This window comes from Dendrobates tinctorius, unplaced genomic scaffold, assembly GCF_039654945.1.
Source record: "Dendrobates tinctorius isolate UK_male_01 unplaced genomic scaffold, ASM3965494v1 ptg000058l, whole genome shotgun sequence".
NCBI lineage: Eukaryota > Metazoa > Chordata > Amphibia > Anura > Dendrobatidae > Dendrobates > Dendrobates tinctorius.
In genome coordinates this window covers 24,483,554-24,508,647 of record NW_027361726.1, presented here as the reverse complement: position 1 = coordinate 24,508,647, position 25,094 = coordinate 24,483,554, and the positions used below count along the sequence as shown (strand labels likewise).

The following is a 25,094-nucleotide window of genomic DNA, read 5'->3' as shown; positions in this document are numbered from 1 at the left end:
GCATAATTTTTCAAACTGAGAAATATATTATCGTCTACAGGAAACTGGAAGCAGGCCCTTTAATGATTCCTCAGATGGCGATCTGCTCTAGATATTGGAGGGGTGGCTCTCGTGGAGAACTACAAGTTTCAGCACATCCTTTGTGTACCGATGGCGGCGCTGCTCACCGTGTGCGCTCCCTGGATTGTCCGAGCGAGGTTCATCCCCTTCCAGACGTAGATGTCCCCGTTCAGCGCTCCGGAGTACGTCACCTCGTCCCTTGCACCTGCCAGGCACAGGATGGTCTGCAGGTCACCTGTCTTCCCAAAGACACCGCGCTTCGGGGTCAACGAATTCCCGCACAAAGACCAAAACTGCAGGAGAAAAAGGGCACAATCCATCAGGACAGAAAAGCCGCAATCATGGAGGGACGGCAGGAAGCGTAACCCCAATAGAGACACAACAGCATGGACGCCACCAACCACCAGACTCCGAACCCCCGCACTTCACCATCTTTCAAGTGGCAGCAGAAGTTGTCCTTCTATATAATCATCTAAACCTGATAACGAAGCGACTAGCCCCGAGGTAATTACTTTAGGAGCCATTTCCTCCACAAATAAGAGCTAAATGGATCAGAGCCCACAAAGCCGTGCAGGAGCTGAGCCGGCACTATGGACAGCAAAACCTCCAATTACGGAGGATGACGGATCGATTCCGCTCTGGTGGGTGAAGGGAACATCGGATGTTTTAATCTTGCCACAATGGATACATCATGGGAATAAGGACGAACACAGCTCAGAAAATGAACATGTTGGATCAATAAGTATATGCAGGGGTGTACAAAGAGGTGCAGCTCCAAAAAATCCGGTCATACACACATCATGTATTATCACCTGATGACACTGCAATTATATCACTGATGACATCACCATGGGGCGGTGCTGACAACCCCCCATATATGGTGTACAGACAGGGTTGTCAGCAGTAATAGATGAGCTGGTACTGTAATATAAGGAATGTGGTCTCACGTCTGCTGTGTGCATACATTAGTTCTCCTGTATTACATACCAGAGCTGCACTCACTATTCTGCTGCTACAGTCACTGTGTACATACATTACATGGGCAGCACGGTGGCTCAGTGGTTAGCTGCCCTGGGTTCGAATCCCACCAAGGACAACATCTGCAAGGAGTTTGTATGTTCTCCCCGTGTTTGCGTGGGTTTCCTCCGGGCACTCCGGTTTCCTCCCACACTCCAAAGACATACTAATAGGGAATTTAGATTGTGAGCCCCATCAGGGACAGTGTTGAAAATATGTGCAAAAACTGTAAAGCGCTGCGGAATATGTTAGCGCTATATAAAAATAAAGATTATTATATAAAAAAATAAAGATTATTACATTACTGATCCTGAGTTACATCCTGTTACATCCTGTATTATACTCCAGAGCTGCACTCACTATTCTGCTGCTACAGTCAATGTGTACATACATTACTGGTCCTGAGTTACATACTGTATTATACCCCGGAGCTGCACTCACTATTCTGCTGGTGCAGTCACTGTGTACATACATTACTGATCCTGAGTTACATACTGTATTATACCCCAGAGCTGCACTCACTATTCTGCTGGTGCAGTCACTGTGTACATACATTACATTACTGATCCTGAGTTACATCCTGTATTATACCCCAGAGCTGCACTCACTATTCTGCTGGTGCAGTCACTGTGTACATACATTACTGATCCTGAGTTACATACTGTATTATACCCCAGAGCTGCACTCACTATTCTGCTGGTGCAGTCACTGTGTACATACATTACATTACTGATCCTGGGTTACATCCTGTATTATACTCCAGAGCTGCACTCACTATTCTGCTGGTGCAGTCACTGTGTACATACATTACTGATCCTGAGTTACATCCTGTATTATACCCCAGAGCTGCACACACTATTCTGCTGGTGCAGTCACTGTGTGCATACATTCCATTACTGATCCTGAGTTACATCCTGAATTATACTCCAGAGCTGCACTCACTATTCTGCTGGTACAGTCATTGTGTACATACATTACATTACTGATCCTGTACTGATCCTGAGTTACATCCTGTATTATACTCCAGAGCTGCACTCACTATTCTGCTAGTGCAGTCACTGTGTACATACATTACATTACTGATCCTGAGTTACATCCTGTATTATACTCCAGAGCTGCACTCACTATTCTGCTGCTGCAGTCACTGTGTACATACATTACATTACTGATCCTGAGTTACATCCTGAATTATACTCCAGAGCTGCACTCACTATTCTGCTGGCGTGATCACTCTGTAGCTATGTCTAGAATCAGCACAGATTTCAGTCTTAATCTTTAGTATCTTTCCATTTCCAGTGATGCTACAATGCGGATCTGTATCTAGCAATGGGGGTCTCCTAGCGGTGGACGCCTTGTTAGCATGTCTTTCCTCTGCGCTCTGCGCGTCCCATTATTTGGTAATGAATAGTTGGGCTGTTCGTGTCCCGGTTTGGCGGCGCAGCCTCAATGTGAAGTTAAATATTTATCTTTCTATAAATAATTCATCTTATCAGATAAATAATTCAGAGTAAACAGCGCAGAGAAATGTTACTCAAGTGGCGCTGTGCGCAGAGAGCGCGTCCCACTGCTTATCTGGCGGCACGTTGTGGAGGACTACAGCGGGTGGTGAGGACAGAAGTGCGGGGGCGGGACAGGGGCCAGTTACCCCCATGATGAGAGGCATAGGGGTATCTACAGAACCGCACAGGGACACAGGAGTCAAGAAAACTGGAGATATATGGGGCATAAAACAAATCTGTGCACTCTGGAAAGGTAGCATATTGTATAGCAGAAAAAGATAAAACTGTCAGAGCAAGAAAGCTGCCATAAATACTCTATATTACAGATGGTGACCCAAAGGATTCACGATCAGAATCGAACCCAAGCAATCCACGTTAATGTAGATGCAGACCTTGATGTGCTTCACCCCGCAGCTGACCAGCTTGTTCGGCTGATAGAGATCCCACGAGATGTCAAAAATCTGGAAGAAAAGCGGATAGTAGTGAGACATCACATGGCAGCATCACAGGACACGACTTCACGTGCAGGGGCCACAGGGCCAGCATTAAGCGGGGCCCTCACATCTACATAATGTATAGGATGCACACGTGATCTTTAACCTGTAACTGTTCAGTTCAACCTGTCAGGACATGATGGGAGTTATAGTTTTACAAGAACTGAAGAGCCACAGGTTGGAGAACACTGGAATAGAGTGGCAACCTGCAGCTGATAACTTAGAACACTAGCTTGCAATCATACAAATATGTACAGATATCACCACCAGATATGAGGCCTAGGCTTATGGTCTGTAGGGAGTCCCACACTTTCTTATATACGCCCCTAGATAACCCCCATACCCGGTCAGTGTGTCCCGGAGCCATAGAGAGCATCTTCCCTTTCCTCCAGTCCCATACACAAATCGTGTTCTTGGAGTCGAGGCCCACGGACACCAGACGCTGCATGGAGGAGAAGGAGGAAGATGAGAAGAGAGAAGAGGTCATGGTTACATTTCCTACACAGTAAGAAGCAGTGTGCCTGCACCTAGACAGGCCGAAGCCAGTGCTATTAGGGACTGCCCCCTGCATCCACCAATGGAGAGCAGCAGGTCCATGCACCCACCAATAGAGAGCAGCTGGACCCCCTCTGCAGCCACCAATAGAGAGCAGCTGGCCCCCTCTGAATCCACCAATAGAGAGCAGCTGGCCCATGCACCCACCAATAGAGAGCAGCTGGTCTCCTCTGAGTCCACCAATAGAGAGCAGCTGGCCCCCTCTGAATCCACCAATAGAGAGCAGCTGGCTCCCATGTGCATCCACCAATAGAAAGCAGCTGCCCCCTCCACATCCACCAATAGATAGCAGCTGGCCCCCTCTGAATCCACCAATAGAGAGCAGCTGGCCCCCATGTGCATCCACCAATGGAGAGCAGCAGGCCCATGCACCCACCAACAGAGAGCAGCTGGCCCCCTCTGCATCCACCAATGGAGAGCAGCAGGCCCACTCTGCACCCACCAATAGAGAGCAGCTGGCCCATGCACCCACCAATAGAGAGCAGTTGCCCCAACTCTGCATCCACCAATGGAGAGCAGCAGTCCCCTTCTGCATCCACCAATAGAGCAGCTGACTCCCTCTACATCCGCCAACAGAGAGCAGCCTGCCCATGCTCCCACCAATGGAGAGCAGCTGGACCCAGGACCCACTAATGGAAAGCAGCTGGCCCATGCGTCCACCAATAGAAAGCAGTCAGCCCATGTACCCACCAATGGAGAGCAGTTGTCCCATGCACTCATAAATGGAGAGCAGCTGGCCCATGCACCTATCAGTGGAGAGCATCTGGCTCATGCATCCACCAATAGAAAGCAGTTGGCCCATGTACCCACCAATGGCAGAGCAGTAAAGAAAACCTGCGCCCACCAATGGAGAGAAGTCTCCCCCCCCCCACACCCACTAACGGCAGATCAACCCACCAATGGGTAGCAGTCACCCCTTGAACCATGATGACTTACACTCTGCACTACGAGGACTAACCTCCTAAACTATAATAACCTGTGTAAGCCCCCATATATTGTACATACAGGTTACACTGTATCTCAGCCAAGCACTCACCTGACCATCCAGATCAAATGCCAGGCACGCGATCCCGTGAGTGTGAACATCTTTCAGGATGGAGACTGTTTGCACGGAGTACGAATCCCACACGCAGATATACGGCTCCTTCCCAACTTGCCCAGTAGCCACCAGCAGCCTCTCGGGGTGCAGCGCCAAACTACAATGCAAGATACAACTTCAGCGACTGATCTCACATAGTAATGAATGACACCAAGAAAAAGCAGCTGTGACCAGGCCTGTATAGGGGAGCCACGTATGGTTTAGTGTGGGGGTCGCAATCCACTTATAACAAGACATATAGGATGGTAGATGTATGCCCCGGTAAATAATATAGCATGTAGCGGCCTCATATGAAGCAATGCCACATCATTAGCCTCAGGAGCGGAGCATGAGGTTTCTATGATTAGCTCACGATCAGGAGAGTCGAGAGGAATATTTTGACTCAATGTATTGGTAAAAGCATGGCCTGACAATATGCAATACAGACAGGTTCCCTACAGTGTCAGATTTACGAGGCCACCACCTGTAGGAATGGCGGTCAGCGCTCCCAGCACCACAGACTCGTTAGAATAAATGGTTAATAGTTTAGGAAAAGACAGCTAAACATTAACAAGGAGCACAGAGAACATCTATTACTGCAGATTATTCCTCCCGGGAGGCTCCTAAAGTCTGCACTGAATAATGGCACGGACCATAAAAGACAATCCACAGCTAAACACGGAAAGCGAGCAGGATTCTGGAGCATCGGACAGTGAACACTCACACAAGACTTGGATGGTGATGCAATGTTCAGAACATGCACAAGACCCAGAAGAGGATGCAATGTCCAGAACTCTAGAAAACAGACAAGACCCGGGGGAAGAAGCAGTGTCTAATACACTAGAAAATACACAAGACCCGGGAAAGAAACAATGTCCAGTACTCTATAGCATACACAAGATCGGGGGAAGAAGCAATGTCCAGAACTCTAGAACATACAAAAAAACAGGGAAAGAAGAAATGTCCAGTATTTTAGAACATTGTCACGCTGGGTGAAGGACAAGTAAGTGCACAACAACGTGAAGAGAGAAGGGGGAGCCCAAACACTAGGGAAGAGGGGACCCTTAGGCAGATCTAAAATCACCCTGTCTGCCCTAAACTTCCCAATATAAGTTCTGCACCTATCGCCAAGCAGGAACCTAATCCCTGCCTTACCCTAGCGATAGGCCCTACATAGGGAAGGGACAGGCTATGTACAAGTCAGTCACAACTAAAACTAAAGACAGAGAGGGAAGACGGATGGGGGGGGACACTTAGCTTGAGAAGACAACCGAGATGTCACGCCAGCAATCCTCCAGGGAAAGACACTAACCGACTGCTAGAACCTCCAACAAGACTGAGGCAAATAAGAGCCAACATCCGCACCATGCTGCAGCAATTGAATGTATCTATACCTTCAGTATAGGTGTGTGATTAGCAGCAGGTAGAGGTAACTATTGGGTCCTAGAGAGAGAAGGATATCACTCCATAACACATGCAAAAATCAAGACTGTGCTTGAGCTAAACACAAAGACCTTCTACAGCCGGATCAAGGGTGACTGTCTGTCACACCTGACTCACCAGTGACATTTCTCGCCCCCCCCCTTCTACGAGTGGCCTCCGGACACTCAGAACCTGGTTTCTCAGGATGCGAGGCATGGAACGAAAGAACCAGTCTAGGGGCATTCACCTCTGATGCTGAAACACACATCCTCTGTTCTGGACCACACCCCCTCCAGTGCACCAAGTACTGCAGGGAATGATGCTGAAGACGAAAATCAACAATCCTCGAAATCTGGAACTCCAAATTACCACCATCAACAATGATTGGGGGTGGCGGCAGGGAAGAAGACTCAAGAGGTTCAACATACCTCTTGAGCAAAGAACTGTGGAACACAATGTGGATTTTAAGAGCCTGGGGTAGCTCAAGGCGAAAAGCTGCAGGGTTAATGACGACGGTTATTATATAGGGGCTGGACCTGACTAGCATTTTCTGTCAGCCATATGCTTGTACCTTTCTCCCATGACCTTCAAATTACTCAGAACTCCCCGCCACACAGAGAAGAGTTACGAAGCAAAATGTTCTTCTTCAGGGACTCTCGAAGCCTCTCCCCCACCAAAAATACCAAAATGTGGATGGAAACCGTATGCACCAAAGAATGGTGACCTGCTGGTAGATTCTTGGCGATGATTATTAATAGCAAACTCAGCCAACGGAAAGTAGGATGCCCAATCCTCCTGTTTTTTTAGGACAAAAGTCTCCAAATTCTCGTTAACGTGCTCAGTCTATCCATTCGACTGAGGATGGAAAGCAGAGAAAAAGGACAGCTGCACCCCCAGTCGAGTACAGTATGCTTTCCAGAACTTAGAAACAAATTGGGTCCCCCTATCTGACACCACATTGGAGGGAACTTTACAGCGCAAATCAAACGGTACAAATAACCTCTCTGAAGGGCAGGAGGCAGGGGTGTCCCCCTGAGCCTCCAAAACTTCACCCTCCACGTCAGGGTATAAGGCTGAGATGGCTACCCCTTTCTGCAAAACACCACCAGGGAAGCTCCGGGACAAAACATCAGCCTTGGTGTTTTTAACTCCTGGATGGAAAGTGACTACAAGGTTGAATCTAGCAAAGAACAAGGAACCACCTAGCTTGTTTCGGGTTGAAGATAGGACAGGATCTTATGGTCAGTAATAATAGTAATAGAATGGACAGCCCCCTCCAACCAATGTCGCCACTCCTTGAACGCCAGTTTAATTAACAAAAGCTCCCTATTACCCACGTCATAATTTCTCTCAGCCGAAGATAATTTTTTGGAAAAAAAGGCGCATGGACGCCATTTACCAGGGGACGGACCCCGAGACAACACAGCCCCAACTCCCACCTCCAACGCATCCACTTCTATGATAAAAACAGAGCTGTGGAGTCGGAGTCGTGAAGTCGGATATCATTTTGGTGGAGTCGGAGTCGGTATAAAATGGACCGACTCCGACTCCTAAAATATATAATACTGTAAATTGGGTACAGTAGTTCCATGCAGAATGTGCTGAATATTTTTTCACAGGAATTTGGGAAAGTTATGAAATGTCCTATAAATGGCTGTTGTATTCCTGATCTAAGGCTACATTCACACACAGCATTTTTCCTTCATTTTTTGAGGATGTTTTTCAGATGCAAAAGCAGATCAGCTTTTTAAAAAACCGCATCACCTGAAAGGTTTTTGAGCTCATAGATGTTTTCAATAGCAAAAGCATATTAGAAGCCCTGAAGAAAACACGACTACTTGTTACACTGTGTGACAAATGTTTTTTTTTGTAAAAGATAATATACCAGTATTGGGTCAGGAAGATGGGCTAGGAAAGTGATGTAACTTTTGACAAAGCATTTTATCTGTCACATGTATTGTTTTTTCCTTCTTGTTTAAATCTAATAAAAAGTTTAAAAAGTAAAAGCAGATTAGAAATCTGCTCTATCTATCCATTTATCCATATCTGTCTATCCATATCTTATCTGTACCAAAAAGAATGAAAGCCGGGTAGCACACAGACTAACACTCCTTTTTTTTAGCACCAGTCAGGTACACCTCATAGCTGCCCAAAAGGACGCCGAGGACAGGCATTGCTCACCCTTAGTAACACATCAACATCAATTGATAGTTGGAATAAATAGACTGCATTCATCACCACATCTTCTTATGGTGCAGGCTTTATTTTCAAGTGTAGGGGCGTGCAGTATGAGGATCTGCAGCAGCTGAGGTGTGCAGTATGAGGTTCTGTGGAACAGTATGAGGTTCTGCCCCCCCCAGGTTTGATCCTGGCTACCCCCATTGTGTGAATGTAGCGTGAGGATCTACGGTTTGTCTTAGCTGAGATAAGTCATAGAGTGTGTGTATATATATATATATATATATATATATATATATATATATACACACACACACACACAGTACAGACCAAAAGTTTGAACACACCTCATTCAAAGAGTTTTCTTTATTTTCATGACTATGAAAATTGTAGATTCACTCTGAAGGCATCAAAACTATGAATTAACATATATGGAATTATATAATTAATAAAAAAGTGTGAAACAACTGAAAATATGTCTTATATTCTAGGTTCTTCAAAGTAGCCACCTTTTGCTTTGATTACTGCTTTGCACACTCTTGACATTCTCTTGATAAGCTTCAAGAGGTAGTCACCGGAAATGGTTTTCACTTCACAGGTGTGCCCTGTCAGGTTTAATAAGTGGGATTTCTTGCCTTATAAATGGGGTTGGGACCATCAGTTGTGTTGTGCAGAAGTCTGGTGGATACACAGGTGATAGTCCTACTGAATAGACTGTTAGAATTTGTATTATGGCAAGAAAAAAGCAGCTAAGAAAAACGAGTGGCCATCATTACTTTAAGAAATGAAGGTCAGTCAGTCCGAAAAATTGGGAAAACTTTGAAAGTGTCCCCAAGTGCAGTGGCAAAAATCATCAAGCACTACAAAGAAACTGGCTCACATGAGGCCCGCCCCAGGAAAGGAAGAACAAGAGTCTCCTGCGGAGGATAAGTTCATCCGAGTCACCAGCCTCAGAAATCGCAGGTTAACAGCAGCTCAGATTAGAGACCAGGTCAATGCCACACAGAGTTCTAGCAGCAGACACATCTCTACAACTGTTAAGAGGAGACTTTGTGCAGCAGGCCTTCATGGTAAAATAACTGCTAGGAAACCACTGCTAAGGGCAGGCAACAAGCAGAAGAGACTTGTTTGGGCTAAAGAACACAAGGAATAGACATTAGACCAGTAGAAATCTGTGCTTTGGTCTGATGAGTCCAAATTTGAGATCTTTGGTTCCAACCACCGTGTCTTTGTGCGACGCAGAAAAGGTGAACGGATGGAGTCTACATGCCTGGTTCCCACCGTGAAGAATGGAGGAGGAGGTGTGATGGTGTGGGGGTGCTTTGCTGGTGACACTTTTGGGGATTTATTCAAAATTGAAGGCATACTGAACCAGCATGGCTACCACAGCATCTTGCAGCGGCATGCTATTCCATCCAGTTTGTGTTTAGTTGGACCATCATTTATTTTTCAACAGGACAATGACCCCAAACACCTCCAGGCTGTGTAAGGGCTATTTGACCAAGAAGGAGAGTGATGGGGTGCTACGCCAGATGACCTGGCTTCCACAGTCACCAGACCTGAACCCAATTGAGATGGTTTGGGGTGAGCTGGACCACAGAGTGAAGGCAAAAGGGCCAACAAGTGCTAAGCATCTCTGGGAACTCCTTCAAGACTGTTGGAAGATCATTTACGGTGACTACCTCTTGAAGCTCATCAAGAGAATGCCAAGAGTGCGCAAAGCAGTAATCAAAGCAAAAGGTGGTTACTTTGAAGAACCTAGAATATAAGACATACAGTATTTTCAGTTGTGTCACACTTTTTTGCTAATTATATAATTCCACATGTGTTAATTCATAGTTTTGATGCCTTCAGAGTGAATCTACAATTTTCATAGTCATGAAAATAAAGAAAACTCTTTGAATGAGAAGGTGTGTCCAAACTTTTGGTCTGTACTGTATATATGTAATCGTTATTACATAGTGTATTACATATTTACAATTTATTACAGTTTTTTGTGTTCTAAAGTTGTATTCCAATAAATATATATTATGTTCTATCTAAATATCTTGATTATTGTATCATAAAAATGATTAAATGTCTGATGTTCACATTGTACTACAATACATTTTTCACTTAAATATAAGCAATATATGTGGGAGTCGGAGTCGTGGAGTCGGTGTAAGGGATATTGAGAAGTCGGAGTCGCAGGTTTGGCTTACCGACTCCACAGCCCTGGATAAAAGGTTGAGAAACATCTGGTTGACTGAGTATAGGTGCAGCGTCAAAACAACTCTTTAAGGAGGAAAAAGCCTGTTGAGCAGCATCCGACCATTTGGAAAGATCAGACCCCTCCCTTGTCATGTCAGTAAGGAGTTTTCACCATTACCGAAAAATTTTGAATAAACTTTCGTAAAAAATTAGTAAAACCCAGAAAATGCTGTAATGCCTTCAGATTTTCGGGTCGGTCCCAGTTGAGCACAGCCCGAAACTTTTTAGGATCCATCCGAAAACGTGAAGCTGACAACAGGTAGCCCAAAAACTGCACCTCCAGAATGGCGAAAACACATTTCTCTGGTTTGGCATAAAGCTTGTTATCCCTTAATATCTGAAGCACCTGTCTCACATGCCCCTGATGTCTCTCCAAATCAGGTGAATAAACCAAAATATCATCCAGATAGACCACCAGAAACCTGCACACCAAATGATGGAAAATAACTAATGAAATGCTGGCAACACCACTGGTGCATTGGTCAGACCGAAAGGCATAATCAGACTCTCGAAATGTCCCTCGGTATTGAACGCCGTTTTCCATTCATCCCCATTCATCTGCTTCTAACCAGGTTATAGGCCCCCATTAAATCCAACTTGGAGAACACCTTAGCTCCCACGACCTGGTTGAATAAATCTGGAATCAGGGGAAGAGGATATGGATCTCGGATAGCAATTAGATTCAATTCCCAAAAATCTAAACAGACCACCATCTTTCTTCTTCAAGAAAAAGAACCCTGCCACCACGGGCAAAGATGAAGGTCTGAAATGTCCCTTCTCAAGAATCTCGGCAATAAAATCTTTCATGGCTTGTCTCTCAGGACCGGACAGATTGTACACTCTGTACTTGTGTAGTTTAGCACCAGGAGTCAGGTTAATAAGACAGTCATATGCACGATGGGGAGGCAAATCCTGACACCACTTCTCGGAAAAAACGTCCTCAAAGCCAGACAAAAACGCAGGTAAGGTCCCCATAGATACTGTAGAAAGGGAAATGTTTAGACAGTTATCAAGGCAGTAATCTCCCCATTCCACAATTTCTTTGGATTGCCAATCCACCGTTGGGTTATATTACAACGACCAGGGTAAAGCCAGAACAATTGTTGTGGGGAGACCCTCCAGGACATAAGGAATTACCTCATAATGGAAAGAGTCCATTATCAGTCTTATGTTATGTACAATTTGCGTCAGTGTTCTCTGTGCAAGTGGCGCTGATTCTATGGCGTAAATAGGAATGGGCTTAGATAAGGTGGAGCAAGCAAGCACATGAGTTCTAGCAAACTCAGCATCCACCATACTGACTCCAGCTCTACTGTCCACAAACACAGAAATTCTCCTAGTCCTGCTCTCTAGCACCATCTCTGCTGCCAGGAAAAACCGAGAATTATAGGGTGAACCTACACCTTGATGTCATGGTATGCCTAGGTTACTTTAGGCAAAAACCCCGGGACCCCTGCGATGTCCCTCAGACTAGGGGAACCCTGTCTGTCCCTCTACCCAGGGTTTACACTGAAGGTGTGCCTGCCTGAGCCTCCACCCTGTCCCTGTCTCCTGTCCAGCCCTAAGCTGAACCCACCACCCTCCACCCAGTGAGGGACCAGACCCCACAAATACGTATGGACAGGGGTAAAAGAAACACCACACAGTTAATACACAAGGGAATACAATAAGGTGCAAGGGCAACCAAATATATATATATATAACAGATTGGAGAAAGAACCACTGAGGGATATACTGCACCAGATATCAGACGCTCCAACACCACCACTGCTGACCGGTATTGCTAGCACTAGGCTAAAGCTATAGTCGGCGACGCCCATAGTCAGGACGAACTATTTAAAGACCAAGGGCGTGGCCCAGCCCTCAGCCAGCATGACAACCTGGTTAACCCTATCCCGACTGGAACAGAATACCCAACAGGGTATTACCGCTGTCTGCCGGACACCCTGGTGACTGTGAACAGTGTCCGACATGACAGTACCCCGCCTTCTACGAGGGACCTCCGGAACCTCACCATGTCAAGGACCTGGCTTGTCCGGATGGCGACGATGGAACATAGTAACCAGTCGATCAGCATGAATGTCAGAGGCCGGCACCCATGTCCTCTCCTCAGGACCATAGCCACGCCAGTGGACCAGGTACTGTAGAGTGCGACGCACAACCCTAGAGTCCACCACTTTGGACACCTCAAATTCCAACGCGCCATCCACCAAGACGGGAGGTGGTGGCCCGGGGGAACCATCCACCAAACCCACGACCTTCTTTAGCAATGCTTTGTGAAATACATTATGAATCTTATACACAGCCGGCAACTCCAAACGAAATGCCACGGGGTTGATCACTGCGGAGATTCTAAATGGGCCAATGAACCTGGGACCCAACATAAGTGACGGTATCTTGAGCTTAATGTTCCTAGTAGATAACCACACCCAATCACCCACACACAGGTCCGGACCTGGCACACGTCTGCAGTCAGCCACCCGTTTGTACCTGGAACCCACCTTCAACAAGCGCTGCTTGACTCTCCTCCAAACAGACGACAATTGAGCTCCCAACTGGTCCTCTTCAGGGACGCCAACTGGGCACCCCTGACGCAAGGTGCAAAATTGAGGATGTTGACCATACACACAAAAAAATAGGAGATTCCCCAGACGATTCCTGGCAATGGTTGTTTATTGCGAATTCTGCCAGAGGAAGAAACGCTGACCACTCTTCCTGATTGTCGGAAATAAAGCAGCGCAAGTATTGCTCCAGGTTTTGGTTCATCCGCTCAGTCTGTCCATTCGACTGAGGGTGGAAAGCCGATGAATGAGATAATTTGATTCCAAGGCGAGAACAAAAAGCTCTCCAAAACTTTGCCACAAACTGCGTACCTCGATCAGACACAATGTCAGACGGGACACCATGAAGTCTGACCACCTCGCGAATAAATATCTGAGCAAGAGTCTTAGCATTGGGAAAAGACGGTAAAGCAACGAAATGTGACATCTTGGAGAACCTATCAACAATTACCAAAATGACCGAGTTCCCTGCCGAGGCGGGCAAGTCAGTAATAAAATCCATGGAAATCTCAGTCCATGGCTTACTGGGCACCCCGAGAGGCTGCAAGCTACCAGCAGGACGGGAACGAGGAGTCTTGGCCCGTGCGCACGTGGTACAGGCAGCCACATATGAGGCCACATCCTGCCGGATTTTAGGCCACCAAAAACGACGCGATACCAGTTCCAGAGTGCTCTTAACCCCTGGATGACCTGCCAGTACCGTGTCGTGATGTTCGCCCAACACTCTAGAGCGAAGATGTAGCGGCACAAAAGATTTATTATTTATTATTTTACTAGTAAAAAAGTGATGTCCAGTCCTCTAGAACATTCCAAGAGGATAATGCAATGTCCAGCGCTATAGAACATACACAAAACCGGGAAAAGAAGAATTGCCAGTACTCTAAAACGTACATAAGATCTGGGGGAAGAAGCAATATCGAGTACTCTAGATATACACAAGACCGGGGGAAGAAGCAATGTCCAGTACTCTAGAACATACAGAGGGCTAGAAGGAAGAAGCAATGTCCAGTACTCTAGAACATAAACTAGACTAGGGGCAGAAGCAATGTTCAGAGAGAAGAATTGAATATTACTCATCATGCCACATTTATAAGAGTAATAAGTCATTTCTCAGTAACATTGATGTGATTTTTTTTTTTCAGAAACTAGTGACAACATTGAAAAATATCAGCTGAACTAAAGCTGTCACAGACACACCAGATATTCCGGGTTCAGGAAGCTCAGAAAGCTGCAATACAGAGAGGCACAATTACACTGCAGAGCATAGCTCCCTAACAGTGCATTACATCAGATAAAGAGCCGCAAACCATAGTTGTTGGCAGAGACCCTTGCCTGACTTGTCATGTCTGATCAGCGGTTGCCGCAATAGGAATGGCTCCCAGTAAAATGTGCTCCCGCTCCTGTCAGGTCCTCCCAGCCTTTCTATTACGGTGCGGTCGTCAAAAGGACATCACTTCATACCGCTCCAATACTACTGACAAATCCGCGATGCATCCAAGCTTTGGCAAAAGGGCTGACTGATTCACGTATGCTCAAGTCACCACACAACATCCTGTGGATTACTCACTACAGAGGGAAATATCGTCCAAAATGTCCTGCATGTGTGCAAGTCTGTAACTCAAAGCAGATGATCTCTAGTGATGGACAGGAGGCATTCTCAGTGATGTCACCGCTGATCTCTAGTGATGGATAGGAGGCATTCTCAGTGATGTCACCGCTGATCTCTAGTGATGGATAGGAGGCATTCTCAGTGATGTCACCTCTGATCTCTAGTGATGGATAGGAGGCATTCTCAGTGATGTCACCTCTGATCTCTAGTGATGGATAGGAGGCATTCTCAGTGATGTCACCGCTGATCTCTAGTGATGGATAGGAGGCATTCTCAGTGATGTCAACGCTGATCTCTAGTGATGGATAGGAGGCATTCTCAGTGATGTCACCTCTGATCTCTAGTGATGGATAGGAGGCATTCTCAGTGATGTCACCGCTGATCTCTAGTGATGGATAGGTGGCATTCTCAGTGATATCACCTCTGATCTCTAGTGATGGATAGGAGGCATTCTCAGTGATATCACCTCTGATCTCTAGTGATGGATAGGAGGCATTCTCAGTGATGTCACCTCTGATCTCTAGTGATGGATAGGAGGCATTCTCAGTGATGTCACTGATGATCTCTAGTGATGGATAGGAGGCATTCTCAGTGATGTCACTGATGATCTCTAGTGATGGATAGGAGGCATTCTCAGTGATGTCACCTCTGATTTCTAGTGATGGATAGGAAGCATTCTCAGTGATGTCACCGCTGATCTCTAGTGATGGATAGGAGGCATTCTCAGTGATGTCACTGCTGATCTCTAGTGATGGATAGGAGTCATTCTCAGTGATGTCACCGCTGATCTCTAGTGATGGATAGGAGGCATTCTCAGTGATGTCACCTCTGCTCTCTAGTGATGGATAGGAGGCATTCTCAGTGATGTCACCGCTGATCTCTAGTGATGGATAGGAGCCATTCTCAGTGATGTCACCGCTGATCTCTAGTGATGGATAGGAGGCATTCTCAGTGATGTCACCTCTGATCTCTAGTGATGGATAGGAATCATTCTCAGTGATGTCACCGCTGATCTCTGGTGATGGATAGGAGGCATTCTCAGTGATGTCACTGCTGATCTCTAGTGATGGATAGGAGGCATTCTCAGTGATGTCACAGCTGATCTCTAGTGATGAATAGGAGGAATTCTCAGTGATGTCACTGCTGATCTCTAGTGATGGATAGGAGGCATTCTCAGTGATGTCACTGCTGATCTCTAGTGATGGATAGGAGGCATTCTCAGTGATGTCACTGCTGATCTTTGGTGATGGATAGGTGGCATTCTCAGTGATGTCACTGCTGATCTCTAGTGATGGATAGGAGGCATTCTCAGTGATGTCACCAGTGATGGATAGGTGGCATTCTCAGTGATGTCACTGCTGATCTCTAGTGATGGATAGGAGGCATTCTCAGTGATGTCACCGCTGATCTCTAGTGATGGATAGGAGGCATTCTCAGTGATGTCACCGCTGATCTCTAGTGATGGATAGGAGGCATTCTCAGTGATGTCACCGCTGATATCTAGAGATGGATAGGAGGCATTCTCAGTGATGTCACCTCTGATCTCTAGTGATGGACAGGAGGCATTCTCAGTGATGTCAACGCTGATCTCTAGTGATGGATAGGAGCCATTCTCAGTGATGTCACCGCTTATCTCTAGTGATGGATAGGAGGCATTCTCAGTGATGTCACCAGTGATGGATAGGTGGCATTCTCAGTGATGTCACTGCTGATCTCTAGTGATGGATAGGAGGCATTCTCAGTGATGTCACCGCTGATATCTAGTGATGCATAGGAGGAATTCTCAGTGATGTCACTGCTGATCTCTAGTGATGGATAGGAGGCATTCTCAGTGATGTCACCAGTGATGGATAGGAGGCATTCTTAGTGATGTCACTGCTGATCTCTAGTGATGGATAGAAGGCATTCTCAGTGATGTCACCGCTGATATCTAGTGATGCATAGGAGGAATTCTCAGTGATGTCACTGCTGATCTCTAGTGATGGATAGGAGGCATTCTCAGTGATGTCACCAGTGATGGATAGGAGGCATTCTCAGTGATGTCACTGCTGATCTCTAGTGATGGATAGGAGGCATTCTCAGTGATGTCACCGCTGATCTCTAGTGATGGATAGGAGGCATTCTCAGTGATGTCACCAGTGATGGATAGGAGGCATTCTCAGTGATGTCACTGCTGATCTCTAGTGATGGATAGGAGGCATTCTTAGTGATGTCACCGCTGATCTCTAGTGATGGATAGGAGGCATTCTCAGTGATGTCACCAGTGATGGATAGGAGGCATTCTCAGTGATGTCACTGCTGATCTCTAGTGATGGATAGGAGGCATTCTCAGTGATGTCACCGCTGATCTCTAGTGATGGATAGGAGGCATTCTCAGTGATGTCACCAGTGATGGATAGGAGGCATTCTCTGTGATGTCACTGCTGATCTCTAGTGATGGATAGGAGGCATTCTCAGTGATGTCACTGCTGATCTTTGGTGATGGATAGGTGGCATTCTCAGTGATGTCACTGCTGATCTCTAGTGATGGATAGGAGGCATTCTCAGTGATGTCACCGCTGATCTCTAGTGATGGATAAGTAGCATTCTCAGTGATGTCACTGCTGATCTCTAGTGATGGATAGGAGGCATTCTCAGTGATGTCACCGCTGATCTCTAGAGATGGATAGGAGGCATTCTCAGTGATGTCACCTCTGATCTCTAGTGATGGATAGGAGGCATTCTCAGTGATGTCACTGCTGATCTCTAGTGATGGATAGGTGGCATTCTCAGTGATGTCACTGCTGATCTCTAGTGATGGATAGGAGGCATTCTCAGTGATGTCACCGCTGATCTCTAGTGATGGATAAGTAGCATTCTCAGTGATGTCACTGCTGATCTCTAGTGATGGATAGGAGGCATTCTCAGTGATGTCACCGCTGATCTCTAGAGATGGATAGGAGGCATTCTCAGTGATGTCACCTCTGATCTCTAGTGATGGATAGGAGGCATTCTCAGTGATGTCACCGCTGATCTCTAGTGATGGATAGGAGCCATTCTCAGTGATGTCACCGCTTATCTCTAGTGATGGATAGGAGGCATTCTCAGTGATGTCACCGCTGATATCTAGTGAAGCATAGGAGGAATTCTCAGTGATGTCACTGCTGATATCTAGTGATGGATAGGAGGCATTCTCAGTGATGTCACCAGTGATGGATAGGAGGCATTCTTAGTGATGTCACTGCTGATCTCTAGTGATGGATAGGAGGCATTCTCAGTGATGTCACTGCTGATCTCTAGTGATGGATTGGTGGCATTCTCAGTGATGTCACTGCTGATCTCTAGTGATGGATTGGTGGCATTCTCAGTGATGTCACCGCTGATCTCTAGTGATGGATAGGAGGCATTCTCAGTGATGTCACCGCTGATCTCTAGTGATGGATAGGAGGCATTCTCAGTGATGTCACCGCTGATCTCTAGTGATGGATAGGAGGCATTCTCAGTGATGTCACCAGTGATGGATAGGAGGCATTCTCAGTGATGTCACTGCTGATCTCTAGTGATGGATAGGTGGCATTCTCAGTGATGTCACCGCTGATCTCTAGTGATGGATAGGAGGCATTCTCAGTGATGTCACCGCTGATCTCTAGTGATGGATAGGAGGCATTCTCAGTGATGTCACCAGTGATGGATAGGAGGCATTCTCAGTGATGTCACTGCTGATCTCTAGTGATGGATAGGAGGCATTCTCAGTGATGTCACTGCTGATCTCTAGTGATGGATGGGAGGCATTCTCAGTGATATCACCGCTGATCTCTAGTGATGGATAGGAGGCATTCTCAGTGATATCACCGCTGATCTCTAGTGATGGATAGGAGGCATTCTCAGTGATGTCACCAGTGATGGATAGGAGGCATTCTCAGTGATGTCACTGCTGATCTCTAGTGATGGATGGGAGGCATTCTCAGTGATATCACCGCTGATCTCTAGTGATGGATAGGAGGCATTCTCAGTGATATCACCGCTGATCACTAGTGATGGACAGGAGGCATTCTCAGTGATGTCACTGCTGATCTCTAGTGATGGATAGGAGGCATTCTCAGTGATGTCACCGCTGATCTCTAGTGATGGATAGGAGGCATTCTCAGTGATGTCACCAGTGATGGATAGGAGGCATTCTCAGTGATGTCACTGCTGATCTCTAGTGATGGATAGGAGGCATTCTCAGTGATGTCACTGCTGATCTCTAGTGATGGATGGGAGGCATTCTCAGTGATATCACCGCTGATCTCTAGTGATGGATAGGAGGCATTCTCAGTGATATCACCGCTGATCACTAGTGATGGACAGGAGGCATTCTCAGTGATGTCACTGCTGATCTCTAGTGATGGATAGGAGGCATTCTCAGTGATGTCACCGCTGATCTCTAGTGATGGATAGGAGGCATTCTCAGTGATGTCACCAGTGATGGATAGGAGGCATTCTCAGTGATGTCACTGCTGATCTCTAGTGATGGATAGGAGGCATTCTCAGTGATGTCACTGCTGATCTCTAGTGATGGATAGGAGGCATTCTCAGTGATGTCACCGCTGATATCTAGTGATGGATAGGATGCATTCTCAGTGATGTCACCTCTGATCTCTAGTGATGGATAGGAGCCATTCTCAGTGATGTCACCACTGATCTCTAGTGATGGATAGGAGGCATTCTCAGTGATGTCACCTCTGATCTCTAGTGATGGACAGGAAGCATTCTCAGTGATGTCACCGCTGATCTCTGGTGATGGATAGGAGGCATTCTCAGTGATGTCACCGCTGATCTCTAGTGATGAATAGGAGGAATTCTCAGTGATGTCACCGCTGATCTCTAGTGATGGATAGGAGGCATTCTCAGTGATGTCACTGCTGATCTCTAGTGGTGGATAGGAGGCATTCTCAGTGATGTCACCACTGATCTCTAGTGATGAAAAGGAGGAATTCTCAGTGATGTCACTGCTGATCTCTAGTGATGGATAGGAGGCATTCTCAGTGATGTCACTGCTGATCTCTAGTGATGGATAGGAGGCATTCTCAGTGATGTCACCGCTGATCTCTAGTGATGGATAGAAGGCATCCTCAGTGATGTCACCGCTGATCTCTAGTGATGGATAGGTGGCATTCTCAGTGATGTCACTGCTGATCTCTAGTGATGGATAGGTGGCATTCTCAGTGATGTTACTGCTGATCTCTAGTGATGGATAGGAGGCATTCTCAGTGATGTCACCGCTGATCTCTAGTGATGGATAGGAGGCATCCTCAGTGATGTCACCGCTGATCTCTAGTGATGGATAGGAGGCATTCTCAGTGATGTCACCGCTGATCTCTAGTGATGGATAGGAGGCATTCTCAGTGATGTCACCAGTGATGGATAGGAGGCATTCTCAGTGATGTCACTGCTGATCTCTAGTGATGGATAGGAGGCATTCTCAATGATGTCACTGCTGATGTCTAGTGATGGATAGGTGGCATTCTCAGTGATGTCACTGCTGATCTCTAGTGATGGATAGGAGGCATTCTCAGTGATGTCACTGTTGATCTCTAGTGATGGATAGGAGACATTCTTAGTGATGTCACCGCTGATCTCTAGTGATGGATAGGAGGCATTCTCAGTGATGTCACCGCTGATCTCTAGTGATGGATAGGAGGCATTCTCAGTGATGTCACCGCTGATCTCTAGTGATGGATAGGAGGCATTCTCAGTGATGTCACTGCTGATCTCTAGTGATGGATAGGAGGCATTCTCAGTGATGTCACCTCCGATCTCTAGTGATGGATAGGAGGCATTCTCAGTGATGTCACTGCTGATCTCTAGTGATGGATAGGAGGCATTCTCAGTGATGTCACCTCTGATCTCTAGTGATGGATAGGAGGCATTCTCAGTGATGTCACCGCTGATCTCTAGTGATGGATAGGAGGCATTCTCAGTGATGTCACCTCTGCTCTCTAGTGATGGATAGGAGGCATTCTCAGTGATGTCACCGCTGATCTCTAGTGATGGATAGGAGCCATTCTCAGTGATGTCACCTCTGATCTCTAGTGATGGATAGGAGGCATTCTCAGTGATGTCACCTCTGATCTCTAGTGATGGATAGGAAGCATTCTCAGTGATGTCACCTCTGATCTCTAGTGATGGATAGGAAGCATTCTCAGTGATGTCACCGCTGATCTCTGGTGATAGATAGGAGGCATTCTCAGTGATGTCACTGCTGATCTCTAGTGATGGATAGGAGGCATTCTCAGTGATGTCACCGCTGATCTCTAGTGATGAATAGGAGGAATTCTCAGTGATGTCACTGCTGATCTCTAGTGATGGAAAGGAGGCATTCTCAGTGATGTCACCAGTGATGGATAGGAGGCATTCTCAGTGATGTCACTGCTGATCTCTAGTGATAGATAGGAGGCATTCTCAGTGATGTCACTGCTGATCTCTAGTGATGGATAGGTGGCATTCTCAGTGATGTCACTGCTGATCTCTGGTGATGGATAGGAGGCATTCTCAGTGATGTCACCGCTGATCTCTAGTGATGGATAGCAGGCATTCTCAGTGATGTCACCGCTGATCTCTAGGGATGGATAGGAGGCATTCTCAGTGATGTCACCAGTGATGGATAGGAGGCATTCTCAGTGATGTCACTGCTGATCTCTAGTGATGGATAGGAGGCATTCTCAGTGATGTCACTTTTGATCTCTAGTGGTGGATAGGAGGCATTCTCAGTGATATCACTGCTGATCTCTAGTGATGGATAGGAGGCATTCTCAGTGATATCACCGCTGATATCTAGTGATGGATAGGAGGCATTCTCAGTGATATCACCGCTGATCTCTAGTGATGGATAGAAGGCATTCTCAGTGATATCACCGCTGATCTCTAGTGATGGATAGGAGGCATTCTCAGTGATATCACCGCTGATCACTAGTGATGGACAGGAGGCATTCTCAGTGATGTCACTGCTGATCTCTAGTGATGGATAGGAGGCATTCTCAGTCATGTCACCGCTGATCTATAGTGATGGATAGGAGGCATTCTCAGTGATGTCACCAGTGATGGATAGGAGCCATTCTCAGTGATGTCACCGCTGATCTCTAGTGATGGATAGGAGGCATTCTCAGTGATGTCACCGCTGATCTCTAGTGATGGATAGGAGGCATTCTCAGTGATGTCACCAGTGATGGATAGGAGGCATTCTCAGTGATGTCACTGCTGATCTCTAGTGATGGATAGGAGGCATTCTCAGTGATGTCACCGCTGATCTCTAGTGATGGATAGGAGGCATTCTCAGTGATGTCACCGCTGATCTCTAGTGATGGATAGGAGGCATTCTCAGTGATGTCACCGCTGATCTCTAGTGATGGATAGGAGGCATTCTCAGTGATGTCACCTCTGATCTCTAGTGATGGATAGGAGCCATTCTCAGTGATGTCACCGCTGATCTCTAGTGATGGATAAGATGCATTCTCAGTGATGTCACCTCTGATCTCTAGTGATGGACAGGAAGCATTCTCAGTGATGTCACCGCTGATCTCTGGTGATGGATAGGAGGCATTCTCAGTGATGTCACCTCTGATCTCTAGTGATGAATAGGAGGAATTCTCAGTGATGTCACTGCTGATCTCTAGTGATGGATAGGAGGCATTCTCAGTGATGTCACCGCTGATCTCTAGTGATGGATAGGAGGCATTCTCAGTGATGTCACCGCTGATCTCTGGTGATAGATAGGAGGCATTCTCAGTGATGTCACTGCTGATCTCTAGTGATGGATAGGAGGCATTCTCAGTGATGTCACCGCTGATCTCTAGTGATGAATAGGAGGAATTCTCAGTGATGTCACTGCTGATCTCTAGTGATGGAAAGGAGGCATTCTCAGTGATGTCACCAGTGATGGATAGGAGGCATTCTCAGTGATGTCACTGCTGATCTCTAGTGATAGATAGGAGGCATTCTCAGTGATGTCACTGCTGATCTCTGGTGATGGATAGGTGGCATTCTCAGTGATGTCACTGCTGATCTCTGGTGATGGATAGGAGGCATTCTCAGTGATGTCACCGCTGATCTCTAGTGATGGATAGCAGGCATTCTCAGTGATGTCACCGCTGATCTCTAGGGATGGATAGGAGGCATTCTCAGTGATGTCACCAGTGATGGATAGGAGGCATTCTCAGTGATGTCACTGCTGATCTCTAGTGATGGATAGGAGGCATTCTCAGTGATGTCACTTTTGATCTCTAGTGGTGGATAGGAGGCATTCTCAGTGATATCACTGCTGATCTCTAGTGATGGATAGGAGGCATTCTCAGTGATATCACCGCTGATATCTAGTGATGGATAGGAGGCATTCTCAGTGATATCACCGCTGATCTCTAGTGATGGATAGAAGGCATTCTCAGTGATATCACCGCTGATCTCTAGTGATGGATAGGAGGCATTCTCAGTGATATCACCGCTGATCACTAGTGATGGACAGGAGGCATTCTCAGTGATGTCACTGCTGATCTCTAGTGATGGATAGGAGGCATTCTCAGTCATGTCACCGCTGATCTCTAGTGATGGATAGGAGGCATTCTCAGTGATGTCACCAGTGATGGATAGGAGCCATTCTCAGTGATGTCACCGCTGATCTCTAGTGATGGATAGGAGGCATTCTCAGTGATGTCACCGCTGATCTCTAGTGATGGATAGGAGGCATTCTCAGTGATGTCACCAGTGATGGATAGGAGGCATTCTCAGTGATGTCACTGCTGATCTCTAGTGATGGATAGGAGGCATTCTCAGTGATGTCACCGCTGATCTCTAGTGATGGATAGGAGGCATTCTCAGTGATGTCACCGCTGATCTCTAGTGATGGATAGGAGGCATTCTCAGTGATGTCACCGCTGATCTCTAGTGATGGATAGGAGGCATTCTCAGTGATGTCACCTCTGATCTCTAGTGATGGATAGGAGCCATTCTCAGTGATGTCACCGCTGATCTCTAGTGATGGATAAGATGCATTCTCAGTGATGTCACCTCTGATCTCTAGTGATGGACAGGAAGCATTCTCAGTGATGTCACCGCTGATCTCTGGTGATGGATAGGAGGCATTCTCAGTGATGTCACCTCTGATCTCTAGTGATGAATAGGAGGAATTCTCAGTGATGTCACTGCTGATCTCTAGTGATGGATAGGAGGCATTCTCAGTGATGTCACCGCTGATCTCTAGTGATGGATAGGAGGCATTCTCAGTGATGTCACTAGTGATGGATAGGAGGCATTCTCAGTGATGTCACTGCTGATCTCTAGTGATGGATAGGTGGCATTCTCAGTGATGTCACCGCTGATCTCTAGTGATGGATAAGAGGCATTCTCAGTGATGTCACCGCTGATCTCTAGTGATGGATAGGAGGCATTCTCAATGATGTCACCAGTGATGGATAGGAGGCATTCTCAGTGATGTCACTGCTGATCTCTAGTGATGGATAGGAGGCATTCTCAGTGATGTCACTTTTGATCTCTAGTGGTGGATAGGAGGCATTCTCAGTGATATCACTGCTGATCTCTAGTGATGGATAGGAGGCATTCTCAGTGATATCACCGCTGATATCTAGTGATGGATAGGAGGCATTCTCAGTGATATCACCGCTGATCTCTAGTGATGGATAGAAGGCATTCTCAGTGATATCACCGCTGATCTCTAGTGATGGATAGGAGGCATTCTCAGTGATATCACCGCTGATCACTAGTGATGGACAGGAGGCATTCTCAGTGATGTCACTGCTGATCTCTAGTGATGGATAGGAGGCATTCTCAGTCATGTCACCGCTGATCTCTAGTGATGGATAGGAGGCATTCTCAGTGATGTCACCAGTGATGGATAGGAGCCATTCTCAGTGATGTCACCGCTGATCTCTAGTGATGGATAGGAGGCATTCTCAGTGATGTCACCGCTGATCTCTAGTGATGGATAGGAGGCATTCTCAGTGATGTCACCAGTGATGGATAGGAGGCATTCTCAGTGATGTCACTGCTGATCTCTAGTGATGGATAGGAGGCATTCTCAGTGATGTCACTGCTGATCTCTAGTGATGGATAGGAGGCATTCTCAGTGATGTCACCGCTGATCTCTAGTGATGGATAGGAGGCATTCTCAGTGATGTCACCGCTGATCTCTAGTGATGGATAGGAGGCATTCTCAGTGATGTCACCTCTGATCTCTAGTGATGGATAGGAGCCATTCTCAGTGATGTCACCGCTGATCTCTAGTGATGGATAAGATGCATTCTCAGTGATGTCACCTCTGATCTCTAGTGATGGACAGGAAGCATTCTCAGTGATGTCACCGCTGATCTCTGGTGATGGATAGGAGGCATTCTCAGTGAT

General features: G+C 46.5%; 1 protein-coding gene across 4 annotated transcripts in view; it reads right to left on the bottom strand.

Annotated features, from left to right (window-relative positions):
• Nucleotides 1-25,094, bottom strand: part of EML5 (EMAP like 5) — a 166,934-nt gene that overhangs the window by 78,186 nt on the left and 63,654 nt on the right. For all 4 annotated transcript variants that reach the window (XM_073578207.1, XM_073578210.1, XM_073578206.1 and 1 more), the window contains exons 2-5: nt 4,662-4,821; nt 3,414-3,512; nt 2,969-3,037; nt 168-353 (exon numbers count right to left, since the gene is read on the bottom strand). In XM_073578207.1, the coding sequence (XP_073434308.1) occupies nt 168-353; nt 2,969-3,037; nt 3,414-3,512; nt 4,662-4,821 (514 nt within the window). The remainder of the gene's footprint in view (nt 1-167; nt 354-2,968; nt 3,038-3,413; nt 3,513-4,661; nt 4,822-25,094) is intronic.